The sequence below is a fragment of the Podarcis tiliguerta genome, assembly GCF_965153285.1.
Source record: "Podarcis tiliguerta genome assembly, chromosome: Z".
NCBI lineage: Eukaryota > Metazoa > Chordata > Lepidosauria > Squamata > Lacertidae > Podarcis > Podarcis tiliguerta.
In genome coordinates this window covers 28,568,560-28,583,433 of record NC_139553.1, presented here as the reverse complement: position 1 = coordinate 28,583,433, position 14,874 = coordinate 28,568,560, and the positions used below count along the sequence as shown (strand labels likewise).

At 42.8% G+C, this 14,874-nt stretch overlaps 1 protein-coding gene across 2 annotated transcripts in view; it reads left to right on the top strand.

Moving 5' to 3' along the window:
- Window positions 1-14,874, top strand: part of BRWD3 (bromodomain and WD repeat domain containing 3) — a 73,385-nt gene that overhangs the window by 6,173 nt on the left and 52,338 nt on the right. Inside the window, exons 5-9 of one of the 2 annotated variants that reach the window (XM_083423337.1) lie at window positions 8,328-8,478; window positions 8,914-9,012; window positions 10,390-10,550; window positions 12,413-12,634; window positions 12,959-13,059. In XM_083423337.1, coding sequence (XP_083279463.1) covers window positions 8,328-8,478; window positions 8,914-9,012; window positions 10,390-10,550; window positions 12,413-12,634; window positions 12,959-13,059 — 734 coding nt within the window. Of the gene's footprint in view, window positions 1-8,327; window positions 8,479-8,913; window positions 9,013-10,389; window positions 10,551-12,412; window positions 12,635-12,958; window positions 13,060-14,874 lie in introns of those variants that run through there. The other variant, XM_083423338.1, reaches the window with a different exon arrangement.

Sequence of the window (14,874 nt, the reverse complement as noted above, 5' to 3'; positions counted from 1 at the left end):
GTGGGTGTACTCTGAGTAAAAATTGCATGGTTTCAGCTTTTCCTCTAGCTCAGAAGACTAGAGGCAAGGCTGCCCCAAAGCTATTAGTGGTGATGGGGTTCTGCCATAGGAGCCAATTCCTAGCCACCCCATAAAAAATGTTGATAGGCATTGTCATTCAGATGGTGTCCATGCACTGCATCATTTGATTATGTGGGGGCAAGGCTTACTTGGGATCCCCAATATTTTATTCAAGGTAGGACCCCTGGGTTCTGCTTATGAACAATAGTGTAATCAGAGTAGCCCTCTTGCTAAAGGGGTTGGACCACCAACTGCATAACAACAAATCCTGTTTAAGAAGCATGAATATTCTCCCCATTCTCTTTACTGGCAGCTGTTTTTACAAAACAAAGCAGCTTCATTGTTTTGTTTCTTCCTTATCTTGACATACCCAGGACTCCAAATGTCTGTCCGATCATACCTGTTTGCTAGAATCAAGTGGCTTTTTATTTACAGATTAATTGGCCTCTGGTCTACCCTTTCAGGGCTTCATACCAAGGGTGAAAACAAATTGCGCTATTTAGTTGTTCACTTTGCAAATGGTTAAGGTAACTATTGATTTGCAGCACTGCATTAAATGTACTGAGCCACCAGAACCCAGTTATCTTTTGTTCTGACCTTGGTTAATTTGGTTTTTATTCTCCTGCCTGTCCCATTCTGCCTCTGGTCAGCTAGGCAGTTATCTATGACAATTCCATCAGGACAAAAGAATAATAATAAAAAGAGGGATCACTTATATAGGTTACACTGATGTAATTAATTTATGGGATTCCCTGTCATAATATATGATTATGGCCACTATCTTAAATTATCTTTAAAACGGCTTTGATCGCTTTTTGACAGATTAATAGTTTGTAGCCAACACAGATGAAACAAACTTGGAGCTTCAGAAGCAGTATTACTCTGAATACCAGTTGATTGAATTGGCTGTGTGTGTCACATTATTTGCTTCATTCTCCAATTTGTGAGCTCCCTAGATGGGTCAGGTTGACCAGTGTACCAAGCAGTGTGGTGGACTTGATGGACCTTTGGCCTGATAAGAAGAGCAATGATGGATCAGGCCATAGCCAAGAACTTCTTGTTCTTATAGTGGACAACTAAATCCCTGTTGGAACAGTACTTTCCCTTTAAGTCCTTGTTTGTGAAGTTGGGAGCACTGAACTTTCTGAGGGGAGTAACTTGTATGCCTGGTGCATAGACATGTGATACTTAACTAGACAAACAACCTTCTTATTGACTAGTAGAATACAGGTATTCTTTTGGCAGTAGAACTCTACATCTCTCCTGCTTTTTAGAATGTTGGGGGTAGGATTATCTACTGCTCATCTACTGGTGGTCAACATGGTGACTTCCAGATGTTTTGGACTTATAATTCCCATGATGCCTAACCATCAGCCATGATGGCTTGGGCTAATGGTTTTTAATCCAAAATGTCCGGAAAGTACCATGTCGGCTATCCCTGATCTAACTTAACCTGGGGGGTGGGGTGGAGAGAACATACTAGGCTTCCCGTCTTTCTTTTTAGAAAAACGCCCAAAGAGCCGCAACTGTATAGTGCACACTCTCTCTCTTTCACACAAACTAGCCCACGTTTCCTCCCCTTTACCTGCAGGAAATGGTGGGAACCATTGGGCAGGAGTGCTCACACCTTGTGGCTGGGCAGGCAGACTTTGGAAGGGATGCCTGGGAAAGGCATGCCAGGTGCTGGCACTGTGGTCGCGGCAAGCGCCCACTGTGCTTAGGACACTGCGCCGCCGCCACATGCCGAAGTACCGCTGCTACCTAGCACTCCACCCGTATCTCGGAGAAGCTGTTCTCTGAAAGGGCGGCCATGCATGGCCAAGCAAGGGAGGCAGTGGCATCATGGGCAGCTGGAGCCCTCGCTTTGCGCCCCACAAAAAAGCCCTGGAAAAATATTCCCCCCAGATTCCATTTTAGGCATCTGATTTCCATACATGTCTGGAATTTTATTCTATACCTTTGAGTTATTTTATTCTATACCTTTGTATTGTTTTTCAGGCCAGATATTGAAAAATCAAAAAAGTTATTTCTATGCCAGATAATTTTATTTGTTCAGGTATCAGTGTTCTATCTGTGTAGATGGTTCTTTAAGAAGAGGAACAGAGACTTAAACATGAGATTTTTTGCAAATTATCTCTCCTTGTGAATATGTCAGTTCAGATATGCCAATAAAAAAAATCAACAAGATATAAGAAATACTTTGGGTAAGGAATCTGTCAGCTTTAGTGCTCTGGGGATTTATTGTTGTTGTTTTTAACAACTGGAAATCATTTTACCGGCATAAAAATCTTTCTTTCAAAACTGTGCTACTATGTAGTATTTTCCCAACCTTTGATTTAAATGTGTTTCGCTGTGGCAGTGTTACTTAACAAGCAGCATTTATTCAAAAAATTTCTTGCCATGAGCCACAAATTTACATTATAACTTTAAAAGTTAAAGAAATCTTTGGGAACTCACTGTTTTTAAGGAAAGGGCTAGTGCTCTGATGTTTTTTATTATAATGATTTTATGTGCAGTAGTACCTCTGGTGGGGAACACTTTGTGCTTCTTGGGGGGTAGTTTGTCTTCTTTGGTCTCCACCCTGCACTCAGCTCTCACCTGTAGTTCATAGAAGCTGTCAGCATGCAAAACTGGCTACACCTAGGAAACTGCTTCGACTGACTAGCTAAACCAGGTGAGGGTAGCCAATGGTTCTCTCAAACCTTTGGTGAGTTAGAGACTTCCCTTGTATTCAAAGAAAGGCTGTGGAGGATTGAGCGGAGGGGACCAATAGTAAATCCAACGATCAAGAAGGTGGTTTCTGCACATGCTGTAGACAGAAGTGTGGGGCAGATGGGGCTTGTCAATCTGGGAAAGTACCGTAGGGGGGGAAATAAAGAAAAAAAAATATTTCCCCCAGGCGCGGGGCTGGGGCGGGGGTAGCCCGAGCTTTCCCCGACCCCAGCCCCCGGAACAGGCTGCTACCCGCAAGCCTAGAGAGCCCGGCGGGAAGTCGTGTCGATCTCCCCAGGCTTGCGGATATCTGCCCGAAGCTCAGCGCGCCCCGGGCTTCGGGATGCAGGCAGCTCTCCGCAAGCAGTGGGAGCCCGGCGGGAACTCCCGCGGGCTCCCAAGGCTTGCGGACAGCTTCCTGAAGCCTGGAGAGTGAGAGGGGTCGGTGCGCACCCCCCCCCTCGCTCTCCAGGCTTCAGCGAAAGCCTGCATTCACCTCATAGGACACACACACATTTCCCCTTCATTTTTGGAGGGGGAAAAGTGCGTCCTATAGGGCAAAAAATACGATAGCCCATCTAGAAGGAAAATCTGAACCTAAGCTTCTTTGGGAGAAGGATATGGAGGAGTGTGTGTAGAATTTAGCTTATATTCATTGCTGCACCCACTTTTGCCTGTGAACCTGCCCACTGCTGGCATGTGGTCTCCAGAAGGTTGCCCTGGAAAAAATGCAGCCCTCAGACCGAAAAGGGTTCTCCATTCCTGACTTAGTGGATTTAAATTCCTGCCTGGGCAAGCAGCACTCTCTCACCCTAAGCTTCCTCATAGGGGTATTGTGAAGGGAAAAATGGGAGACCTATGTATTCCACCCTTCGTTCTTTGATGAATTAACAATAAATAGTAAGAGACTTCACTGCTAAATTATATAATCATGTGAGAATTATGAGAATCCTCATTTTATATGAATTTTAAAGAGCTATAAATGTTAGAATTTGGAATAACATTAAAATGCAAAATTTGATTATGCAACATATTTTAATTTGTGTGAAGAGAATAGCCAAATGTTCCTAATACAGTTGTACCTTGGAAGTCAAATGGAATCTGTTCTGGAAGTCTGTTTGACTTCCAAAATGTTCGGAAACCAAAGCGCGGCTTCTGTTTGGCTGCAGGAAGCTCCTGCAGCCAGTCAGCTTAGGTTTATTTTAAATTCTGCATATCATGGTAATATTTTCTACTGGTTTTTGTGTGCTCAAAGTAGTACAGGACTCCAGCCTTGTATACAGACAATCCATGTTTTGCATGGAGCCCTGCTTATGCTGGCAGGGCCCGTGTAAAGTGTTCTACCCCAACCCATTGCTTTCCCTGTTCCGCTCTTTTAGTGACATTTTAGGGTCACATTGGGTTTGGCACCGTGCACTCGTGTGGGATCATGCACCAATCGGACGTGCATAAATCAGCCGTTGCCTGTCCTTGAAGGAGGATCTCCATCCCCATCATTCAGCCTAGACACTGAGTTCCAGCTCCAAGGGCCTTCTGTCAGTCTGTTCACTGTGAGAAGTGAAACTACAGGGAAACTTTCAGTTGTCACACCTGCCCTGTGGAATGTCCTCAGCAGATTTCAAAGAGTTAAAGAACTATATAATTTTTGGTAGACATCTGAAGGCAGCTCTGTTTTAGGAAGCTTTTAATGTTTGGTGTTCTTGCCGTTGTTGTTTTTCCTGTTGACTGGGGCAACAGAGTCAGATGGGCAGGGTATAAGAAATACATTATTATTATTGCATTATTATTGTTGTTGTTTAGTCATTTAGTCGTGTCCGACTCTTCGTGACCCCATGGACCAGAGCACGCCAGGCACTATATGCCTGTTGTCTTTGTCCATGGAGTTTTCTTGGCAGGGATACTGGAGTGGCTTGCCAGCTCCTGCTCCAGGTGGATCACATTTGGTCGAAACTCTCCACTATGATCTGTCCATCTTGGGTGGTCCTGCACGGCATAGCGCATAGCTTCTCTGAGTTATTCAAGCCCCTTCGCCACGGCCAGGGAGTGATCCATGAAGCGGACATTATTATTACATTATTATTATTAGTAGTAGTAGTAGTATGTTGGTTGCATATTTGCTCTATGACTCTTACAACAAGCCTGTTTCATTATGCTTGTGTGATTACCCTTATTGTTGCATTTCTTGGAGCTTCCAAAATCATGGATATTTCAGCAAAGTACATTTTCCCACATAATTCCCTACCTGAGGAAGGATCACATAGAGGCAAAAGCAACCATTTTAATGCGAAATAGCTATAAGTAAGAATTAACTCCCTTTTCTATTTTGTCTACACAGAGAAGAATTATATGTGTAACTCAATGTTTAGTTCACCGTCATAAAAAAATCTGTTCAGTAGTAGAGATTGACTTCCTCCATGTTGTGTCTACTCAGGGTATCCTCACAGGAGAATTGAGGGCTGTAAAGTTTATAATTATTGGCAGACACTATATATACTGTCTTTCCACACTTCATTTACTTTACAGCTTGAACAGAAATGCTACTTACTGGTGTTAGGTATGGTAAAAAAAAGAAGTTTTTAAACAGTTGAAATTATATGCAGATACCACTTCTTCAAAACCTGTCTTAAGCCCTGGTTAGTATTAACAGTGACATTTAAATGAAATTTACTTTGGTGTGTGCAGTGGAAGAGGGGGAACACTTGTAATCTTTTAAATATGGTTCAGATATTCTCAACTAGCAGGTTCCTTGATATAAATTTATGTAATATCAAATTGTGTTTTGGTTTAATTATTGTTTGACCTGATACCATAGTTATGAACATTGTTACATCTTCTGAGTTGATCATACCATAGAAATGGGACTTCTGAGCAGATTAAAAGTGAAAGTTTGGTGACATGTACTTTGAATTTAACAAGCTTCTGGGTTCAGTCTCTGTCATCTCTGGTTAAAAAGAAGCTCATGTAGCAGAGCTGGGAAAGGATTTCTGCCCAAGAAGAAATAGTCACTGCGATTCAGAAGCTTAGTTCACACATAATGATAAGCCATGGCCAATGGCTTTGCAGGATTGAGCAGTACTGCTCGTGCATGCTGCCAGTGTACTCCCACTTGGCTTCTCCACTGACACAGACAGAAGGAACAAGCCATGAAGCCTTGACTTGTAGTTACAGCTGAACCAGGATTGTGGTTTCTTTCTCCCCAAGAAACTATGATCAGCAAGCCAAGAACAAACCATGGCTTTATGATCACCAGGGGAGGAGTGAAGCAGGAGCAACCAGGCAGTATGTTCTGGCACGGTTTTGACCTTGATAATCATGGCTTTTTAAGTGTGCACCAGGCTGCAGGGTTAGATGGACAAATGGTCTGATCTGGTGTGAGGCAGATTTCTATGAAAGCAGATAAACAGCTGCCAAATTCCTATTTGCCTATTCATTTGGAAGCACAAGTTGCAGTTTGGTGCAATGCCTGAATCAAGACATAGTCAGAGACTTGTTGGGGGAGGAGGCTTGATGCTTTATTGGGAGTAGCTGCACATTCATAGAATCTTGTATAGTAATTCAACTTATGTGGTTGTATTCCGCAGATCGTGCCTAAAGCCAGAATCGTGTATAGTTGGGTTCAATGGGGGCTGGGATTGCCAATGCCATTTCCCCTAGCACCCTGCCCCTTTCTGCCTCCTTTCTAATTTTTAATCTTTTTTGTCATGTGTGTAAACCTGAATGTACACAAGTTTAATGTGCATAAGTTTGCAGGCTTACTGTATTAGCTCAGTTACTGTGTTGTGTCCTAGGCAGCGGTACCAGCTGTGGAATTGGGTTCTTGCCCAAGTGTGGCCTTCGTGCTTGGCACAGAGTCTAGGAACAACAGGCCACATACTGCCAGCACTGGTTCTAAAACTAGGAAGCAAAGTCAGGTCAAGGAAAGGTTGGTGGACACACAAGCAGAGGGTCAGTCAATTTAAGTAAGAATAGGCAAAGCAGGGATCAAAATTCAAAAGGCAACAAGCAAGTTGGGCAGTTCTGAGTGGCGGTTGGACAGGGCAGGCTTGAATGTTGCTCCAGCAAGCAAAAAACCCAGTCAGCCTTAAAGAGGATTGCAGCTTCCTCTGAGCAACATTCCTTGCTCCATGAACAGAGTCTCAACTCTTAAAAGGCATGAGGGAGGCCAAAGTTCTAGGTGGCCTCCAAATTAGATTCCTTGAAGTCTGAGAAATGCAAGCAGAGAGGCACTGGCAACACAGGCTTCTCTGATACTGGAACTCCCAAGGAGATAGGGATATTTGAGACCGATTCTGAGAGCAAACCCTCCTTCTGTTCCATGATGTCCTCTGTGTCTGCAGCTTCTTCACCTGAGAATGGTGTGGTTGAGAGCACTACCGTATTTTTCACACCATAGGACGCACTTTTTCCCTCCTAAAAAGCAAGGGGAAATGTGTGTGCGTCATATGGAGCGAATGCAGGGGGGAGGCAGGCGGGAAAAGCCCCCAAGAGCCGCACACAAGCTCCGTGCGCTCTTGCGGGCTTTTCCACAGGAGGGAGAAGGGACTGACTGGCCGCATCAGTCCCTTCTCCCACCTCCCAGAAAAGCCAGGAGCAGCCGCGATCTCTTTAAAGGGGTTGCACGGCTTCTCCTGGCTTTTCTGGGAGGTGAGGGAATCCCCCCACCTCCCAGTAAAGCCAGGAAAGCCCTGCGCAGCGTCTCCCGGCAAGGAGAGGCTGCACGGGGCTAAAGGGGAAGCCAAAACAGCGAGCGGGATCCATCCTGCCCCCTGCCTTGGCTTGCTCCATAGCTGCGCGCAACCCCTCCGGCAAGGAGAGGCTGCATGGGGCTAAAGGGGAAGCCAAAACAGCGAGCGGGATCCATCCTGCTCGCTGCCTTGGCTTGTGCCATAGCCACGCGCAACCCCTCTGGCAGGGAGAGGTTGTGCGCAGCCTGTACGCTGCTCTTTGGGGCTGGGGGGGGGGAATATTTTTTTTCTTGATTTCTCTCCCTAAAAACTGGGTGCACCCTATGGTCCAGTGCACCCTATGGTGCGAAAAATACAGTAGTTCAAAGGAGACTGCTATTCAAGCAGTTTAGGAACTGGGCACAGTTTTGGGTTTGTTTGTTTGTTTGTTTTTGCTTTTAAGCTTTCTAGCTTATTTTTTTAATGCAAAAAAATCCTAACAGTGAAGACAGGAGTGCCTGGCGTGCTCTTGTCCATGGGGTCACAAAGAGTTTGACACGACTAAATGGCTAAACAACAACAAAAATAATTCCTAACAGTCTTGGGAAGTTAAGCACTTTGGAAAAAAGTGCCTCCCCAATTGCAGTGAATATAAAGGCTGTACCTGCAGCACTGCTGGTGCAGATGTGCTGCTTCCTTTCATCTTTTACTGCATTGTATTTTGAGGTACTCTCTGTGCTAGGCGTGGGATAGAGGACATTTCCCTCCACTTTGTAATCAGATAAATACGAAACAGGAGCTTGGCACTCAATAAACTGAAAAATGCTGATATGTTGGGGAAATAGAAGAAAAGCTCTTACATTAATTATCTTTTTTTTAAAAAAAAATTAGGTGGCAGCCAATGCTCACATCCCTCCAAACTATCTTCTCAAAATCTGTGAACGCATTGGACCTTTATTGGATAAGGAGATCCCACAGAGTGTGCTTGGGGTGCAGACTTTGCTCGGAGTGGGACGGCAGTCATTACTAAGGGCAGCCAAAGGTAAGATATGTGGCATTTTTCCTTTGTCATATTTTAAAAGCTCTAGTACCATTTTACAGAGGCCCTGAAAGTGGCTTAACTTTATATAAAAAAAACTTACCATACATAAAGCAAGCAGTGAAAATAACATGTTATTATGTGTTTTTTTACATAAATTGCACTTCTGGTTAACATTGAAAATAAATGGGCAAATAGGCAGAAAGAAAGTAATTAGTTGAAATGAAACGTTGAAACAGGCAACATTGCGTCTCATGAAAGCTTTTTTCTGAATAAGTACGAGCATTTCCCAGAAATAGCTTTGCAGAGAAGGGAGGAATGAGAACAAGCTCAGAGAAGTCACGGCTTTCATAGTTCTGGCAAAACAAAGCAGTATTGGTTGTAGAACTCAAGCATTCAGCTCAAGTTTTTTACCAGCTTTGAATCTTATTCACACAGATTGTAGGCACACAGCTTGGAAAGTATCAGCATTTGCAGCTCTCCACAGAGGAAGGCCCCCTGAAGTACCTTCAAACTATTCAAAACCACCAAATGTGGGTAAGGAATAACTTAGTGAAGTGCATGTTTATTATTTATGGAGTGGCTTCTTATATTGGAAATTTTTCTTTAGCCCAAAAGTTAACTTAGATTTATGGCATCATAGAAAGAGCATTAATATAATGGGGCAGGTGATTTTTTTCCAGCCAGAACATTATTAGTATCATCAGCAATTCCTGCCATGGTACATGTAGAATGCATTAAAATATGCACTTACTTTTCCTGTAACAAAAAGTAGTATTATAAAAAAATGGAAAGGACAAAAATACATCTATCTAGTCTCTTGCTGTAAAGGCAGGACTATTCATTCCGTAGACATGTTTGTCTGGGGGAATTTGTTTAATTTGTAGATGCTGAATTATGGCAGTAAATGAAATCCTGATTGTGAGCAAACAGCATCCACTGACTCACCATCTAGAAGACCTCTTTTAAAGATATTATGGTGGGAGTAGATAACACTTAATGATTCTACTGAGCAAAAATAAAAATAAAACCCGAAACGTTAGTAAAAATAAATAATTTAAAATTTTGTTTATAAACAGAAAAAAATCTCAAAACCCAGCTTTGGGTATGTATGTGTATAACAGTGACAGAATGTGAAGCTTGGCTCAAAAATAAAAGTGCTTATTTAAAAAACCAGAAACTTTGAAAGGAACAGCTTTAAATGGCAGTAACAGAAGGCTTAACAAAATAAGCAAGAGCAGAAAAAAGAGGCAGTGTTCAAAATGGCATGAAATATGTTTAATAAAATACAGTGGTACCTCAGGTTACATACACTTCAGGTTACATATGCTTCAGATTACACACTCCGCTAACCCAGAAATATTACCTCGGGTTAAGAACGTTGCTTCAGGATGAGAACAGAAATCGTGCGGCGGCGCAGCAGCAGCAGCAGGCCCCATTAGCTAAAGTGGTGCTTCAGGTTAAGAACAGTTTCAGGTTAAAAACGGACCTCTGGAACAAATTAAGTACTTAGCCCGAGGTACCACTGTAGTGAAATACCCAGCATGTTTTGGTGAAATCACCTTTGAGCGCAAGAATATAGAGGACCACTCACAGGGCCCTGCAGACCATAAATCTGGCACTGCCAGGCCTGTACTACTGATGCCAACACATTGTGACAGCCCTTATACTATGTAGGGGCTTTTCAGTGGGAGGGTGGCGTTCTGTAGTCCCCTTGCACCCACCATGACTTCTTCCAAGAAGGCCTTACATGTTTTCAACTAATATTAGCCATAAGTAGGCCAGACCTGTTGTTACACCTGATACTGCTCTAATGGTTGCCATGCGAACGTCTGTTTTATTGGTAGATAAGTAGATTTACAGCAATTTAAGTCATTGGGATAACTGTGTTTTTTCCTTCTCCCTCGCTTTTAGTAAATATAATCTGTGCCAGGCAAACAACTGGATATGGGCGTTTCAGCCATTTGTTCCCCGCGTCCTTCTACCAGCACATGAAGATGCACAAGAGAATTCTTGGGCATCTATCCTCTGTGTATTGTGTAGCCTTTGATCGCACTGGGCGGCGAATTTTCACAGTGAGTTGAAGAAAACTGCAATATTTCAAAACATTGCTTGACTTTGTTTGTTTGTTTTGCTCTCTCAAAATACCCTTTTCGGACCTAGGAACCACCTTTAAATCAAGCACATCTGAGGCTTCATTTCTTATTTACCCCTCATATATTTTAGCATATATCTGTATAGTGGTAGGTAATGCTTCTGTTGTGATCTACCTTAGATCTGGACATGGGGAACTGGATCTGACCAGGGGGCTGGATCGTTATCTCCACACACACTTGTGGGTCAAGCTTGGCAGTTGGATGGGACAGCCCAGTTGTAAAGCCGTAAATCACTTGGTGGCCCATTTTTGCCTACGTGGTTTGAAATAAAACTTCTGCAAAAATGCCTGTACTGTGCTTCCCAAGCAGCAACAGCCCTGTGCAGGGGGCTTTGCAGGCACCCTTTCATCCAAGTCCTGCCCACACCTGCTGTCATATCTATATGATATTGGGTATTTGGCTGAAATGGTCTTTAGGACAAATGATGAGACCTGACAACCCAATTAAACTCATGTTCGGAGGTTCCGTACCTCTGTGGCAGTGGCTCCCAACCAGCCAGTTGAAGACTGTGATCTTTACTAAAAAAGAAAAGGAAAAGAAAGAATGCATGTGTCCTTTGAAAAGAAAATGAAAAGGTTTTATATTTTGCTTATAGTCAATCATCTAGAAACCCCACTTTTTCCAAGAGGAATGTTATGTAATGTCCTTGGTTTCGTGTTTGCTACTTTTCTTTTATAGCTCACAAACAAGTTACAGGAATGTTACAGAAGCTGCTAGTCCTTCATACAACTGTAGCATTTTCTTTGCAGGACAGCATGAAGCCCTCCAAGTTAGGATGGACCAGACTCAAGATCCATCTAGCTATTTGTTTTGCTTCTCACAACAGTCAAAACATGACTCTGGGGCACTCTCAAACAGGGCATGAAAGCATTCTGTTGTAGTGGTTTGAGTATTGGACTAAGTCATCAGAGAGATCTGAGTTCTAATCCCTAATCACTACTGGACCTTGGGTCAATTTCATTCTTTCAGTCCAACATCACAGGGTGATCACAACATCACAGGCTGGTCTTTAAAAATATTTTTTATTAACTTCAAGAAAACAAAACAGCAGCTTTGAGTAAACATAACAGAACCCAGTTGCAGATTGTAGAATAATTAGTATAGACTCATACACTCAGTGTGACCTTATGACCTTCGACAGCTTCACCCTTGTCCTTTTAATTATCCCAGTGATTTTAAATGCCAATGAAGGTATTTAATATTTATTTATTTATGACTCAGAATAGATAGCAGAAAATGAATTAATTACCTTAAAAGAATCATTACATTTTATGTGATTATTATGCTTCAGTATAGTCCATCCACCCTCTTCAACCAGTCTTTCTTCACTGCAACACTCATCACTTGTCTGTGTTGTGTACGACATTAAGACAGGGATATATCCCAGACATTATTGAATGCTATCTCTAAATAGCATTATACATGATTTCCATTGTTGAGCAATGACCATATGAGCCATAAGCAATACAATATAATTATGCTTAATTGTTGGATTAAGGTCATTTTCCAGTGGCAGCAGTGCTAAGAAATGTTCAAGCAACACATTCACTATTGTGATCACAGGATTGTTGTGAGGATAAAGGGTGGGTGGCCGCAGGAAATTTACACTTTTTTGCACTCCTTAGAGGAAGGCCAGGGATAAACTACTACCACTACCAAACCTAATGGCACTCAGGCAGTTAGCAAAAAGAAGGGATACATACATCTCTAGGGTCATAGTGAAAACAGTGGCACTTCTGCATGTTATACTTTGGATAATGTTTTTTTGTGTGAAACATTAGGGTTCGGATGATTGCTTGGTGAAAATTTGGGCTACAGATGACGGACGTTTGCTCTCAACACTCCGAGGACATTCGGCTGAAATTTCTGACATGGGTGTTAATTATGAAAACACCCTCCTTGCTGCAGGCAGCTGTGACAAAGTAGTCAGAGTCTGGTGTCTTCGAACCTGTGCACCAGTTGCAGTGCTGCTTGGCCACACAGCTTCAATAACCTCTATACAGGTAAAGTAGATGAACACTGTTGTTTTTTTCTTTGCTTTTGTTTACCACTGAGTTACAAGACTACATTTGCTTGGCCAAATGCATGTTAAATCCACCTCAAATTTGAAATTTCCATCCATCAAACAATTTTGTGATGGGCCTATTTTATTGATTAGCCTTATTATTTTTTGCTTACTTTCTCATGGTCAAAAGCAGTCCAGAACAATATTTATTCAGTGAGTGTGTTTCATATGCCCAGTAAAATAGTTTGTTGTTTTTTTTAAGCTGGAATAATGAGGGAAAATCCTAAAACCAATTTACAATATCTTTTTCTAAAATCTTTAGTTTTCTCCATCAAAAAAAGGAACAACTCGATACCTCACTTCTACAGGTGCTGATGGAACTATCTGCTTCTGGCAATGGCATTCAGATACAATGAAATTTAAGTACGTATATTTCATTAGATTTATTATTTTAGCTCAGTTTTCTGCTTTTGGACACATCAGTGTTTTCTTAGGTCAGCTTGGTGGTGTGCCACAATATGACTTAGCTTCTGCTGTGCTATAAACTTCACCATATGTACCTTGGGTCACTGTAGAGCATTGTAGGGTTTAAACCAGGGCTGTCCAAGTTTTCTATCAAGGGGGCTGCAAGAGTAATTCAACATGGACAGCACACTATTGTTCCACTGGGGGGAGGTGAGCCCAAAAATCTGTCACCCCTCCAGCCCTTGCGTTGCTTTTCCAAAGCTGGCTAAGCTAGGTGTAAGGTTCGGGTGGGTTCCTAGAGCCCTCCCACCTCCTTCTCAAAGCTGGAAGAGTGCTAACTAGGCTTTGGGAAGGAGGCAGGAGAACTCTAGGATCCTGTCAGAACCCTCACACCTCCTTCCCCAAGCCCACTGCAGTGGGGGGCGTGGCATCAAATGTTGTGAAAGGCCACAAAAAAGGCCTCAATGGCACATTACTTGATGTTTTGGATGGAGAATTCAGAACTGCGGCAATCCTGTATTTCCTAGAAGCTCCTTTTCATTGAGCTGAACCATTGTTCTATTTTGTTCAACATGGTCTAAATGAGGGATGTGCAACCTTAGACCCAGTTGCAGCTCTCTTGGCCTTTTTGTCTGGTCCTTAAGACTCTCTTGGGGTCACCAGCCATGCTCTGTGCTTGAGTGCTTTTGCTTGACAAATATGAAATTGAGCTGTGATGATGCTTTTTGATTGCCTCAGTGGAGGTGCGTGTATGTAAAACTTGTGACTTTTGCATGATGGGAATACAGACTGCTATACCATGCTAAGAGTCACGCCTGTTGCACTGCCCACTTCTGTCTTTGGACCTGCTCAATGCTGGCATGCTATCCCTAGAAGGTTGTCCCTGAGGCAATGTGACCCTTGGGCTGGAAAAAGTTTCCATTCCAATGCTAAACTGAGTGGAAGCTGAGGCAGAGATATTTCCCAACCTAGAGATTTATTCTATTGATTGATTTGCCTAAATTTTTACACTATCTAATGCCATCAGGGATTGCATCACCCCCCCGAACTTTGGCATGGCTCTGTCCATGCTGTCTCTTCAGATTAAGCTCCCAGAACCTCCCCCTTTTTAGAATTTTATGTAAAAGAATGGAATTCTAGGCTGCAGTTTGATATGGCCATGAAAAGAGATGAATTAATTTTTTGCTAAGTCAAATGTTTTAACAAAACTTTGTAGATTCTTACCATTGTGTATCCTCATTGAAATCTTCAGTCCTTTGGTAGAGCCTCTGAATCTCCCTACAAGCACAGTGAATAGGAAATTGCCCTCTTGAAGAGTATTCCTAACAGTGCAATTCTATACATTTCTACTAAAAAGTACTCCCAGGAAATTGGGTAAAGGATTGCAACCTCAGTCTTCTGACTCAGCCAGGAGATTTTGTCCCACAGCTGAGACATTTGTAGTTTCAGGAGGGGGTGCAGAGGTAGACTGTAATCTGATGGGTACTGTTGGCATAATTTGCTCACTGGTCTTTCCCTAAGCCAGTGGTGAGGAACCTTTTCCAGCCTGAAAGCTGCATTCTCTCCTGAGCAATCTTCTGGGGGCCCCACATTTCGGCAACGGGCAGCACCAGAGGAAGAAATGGGTGTGACCAGAGGCAAAGTGGGTGGAAGTACACATGTAACTCTTTATGCAGTAGGCTACATCCCAGCCACAGGTCAGATGTTTCTACCCTCTCCATATGTAAAAGAACATTAAGAATAGCTCAATAGAGAGGGCTGGCAGACATTTAG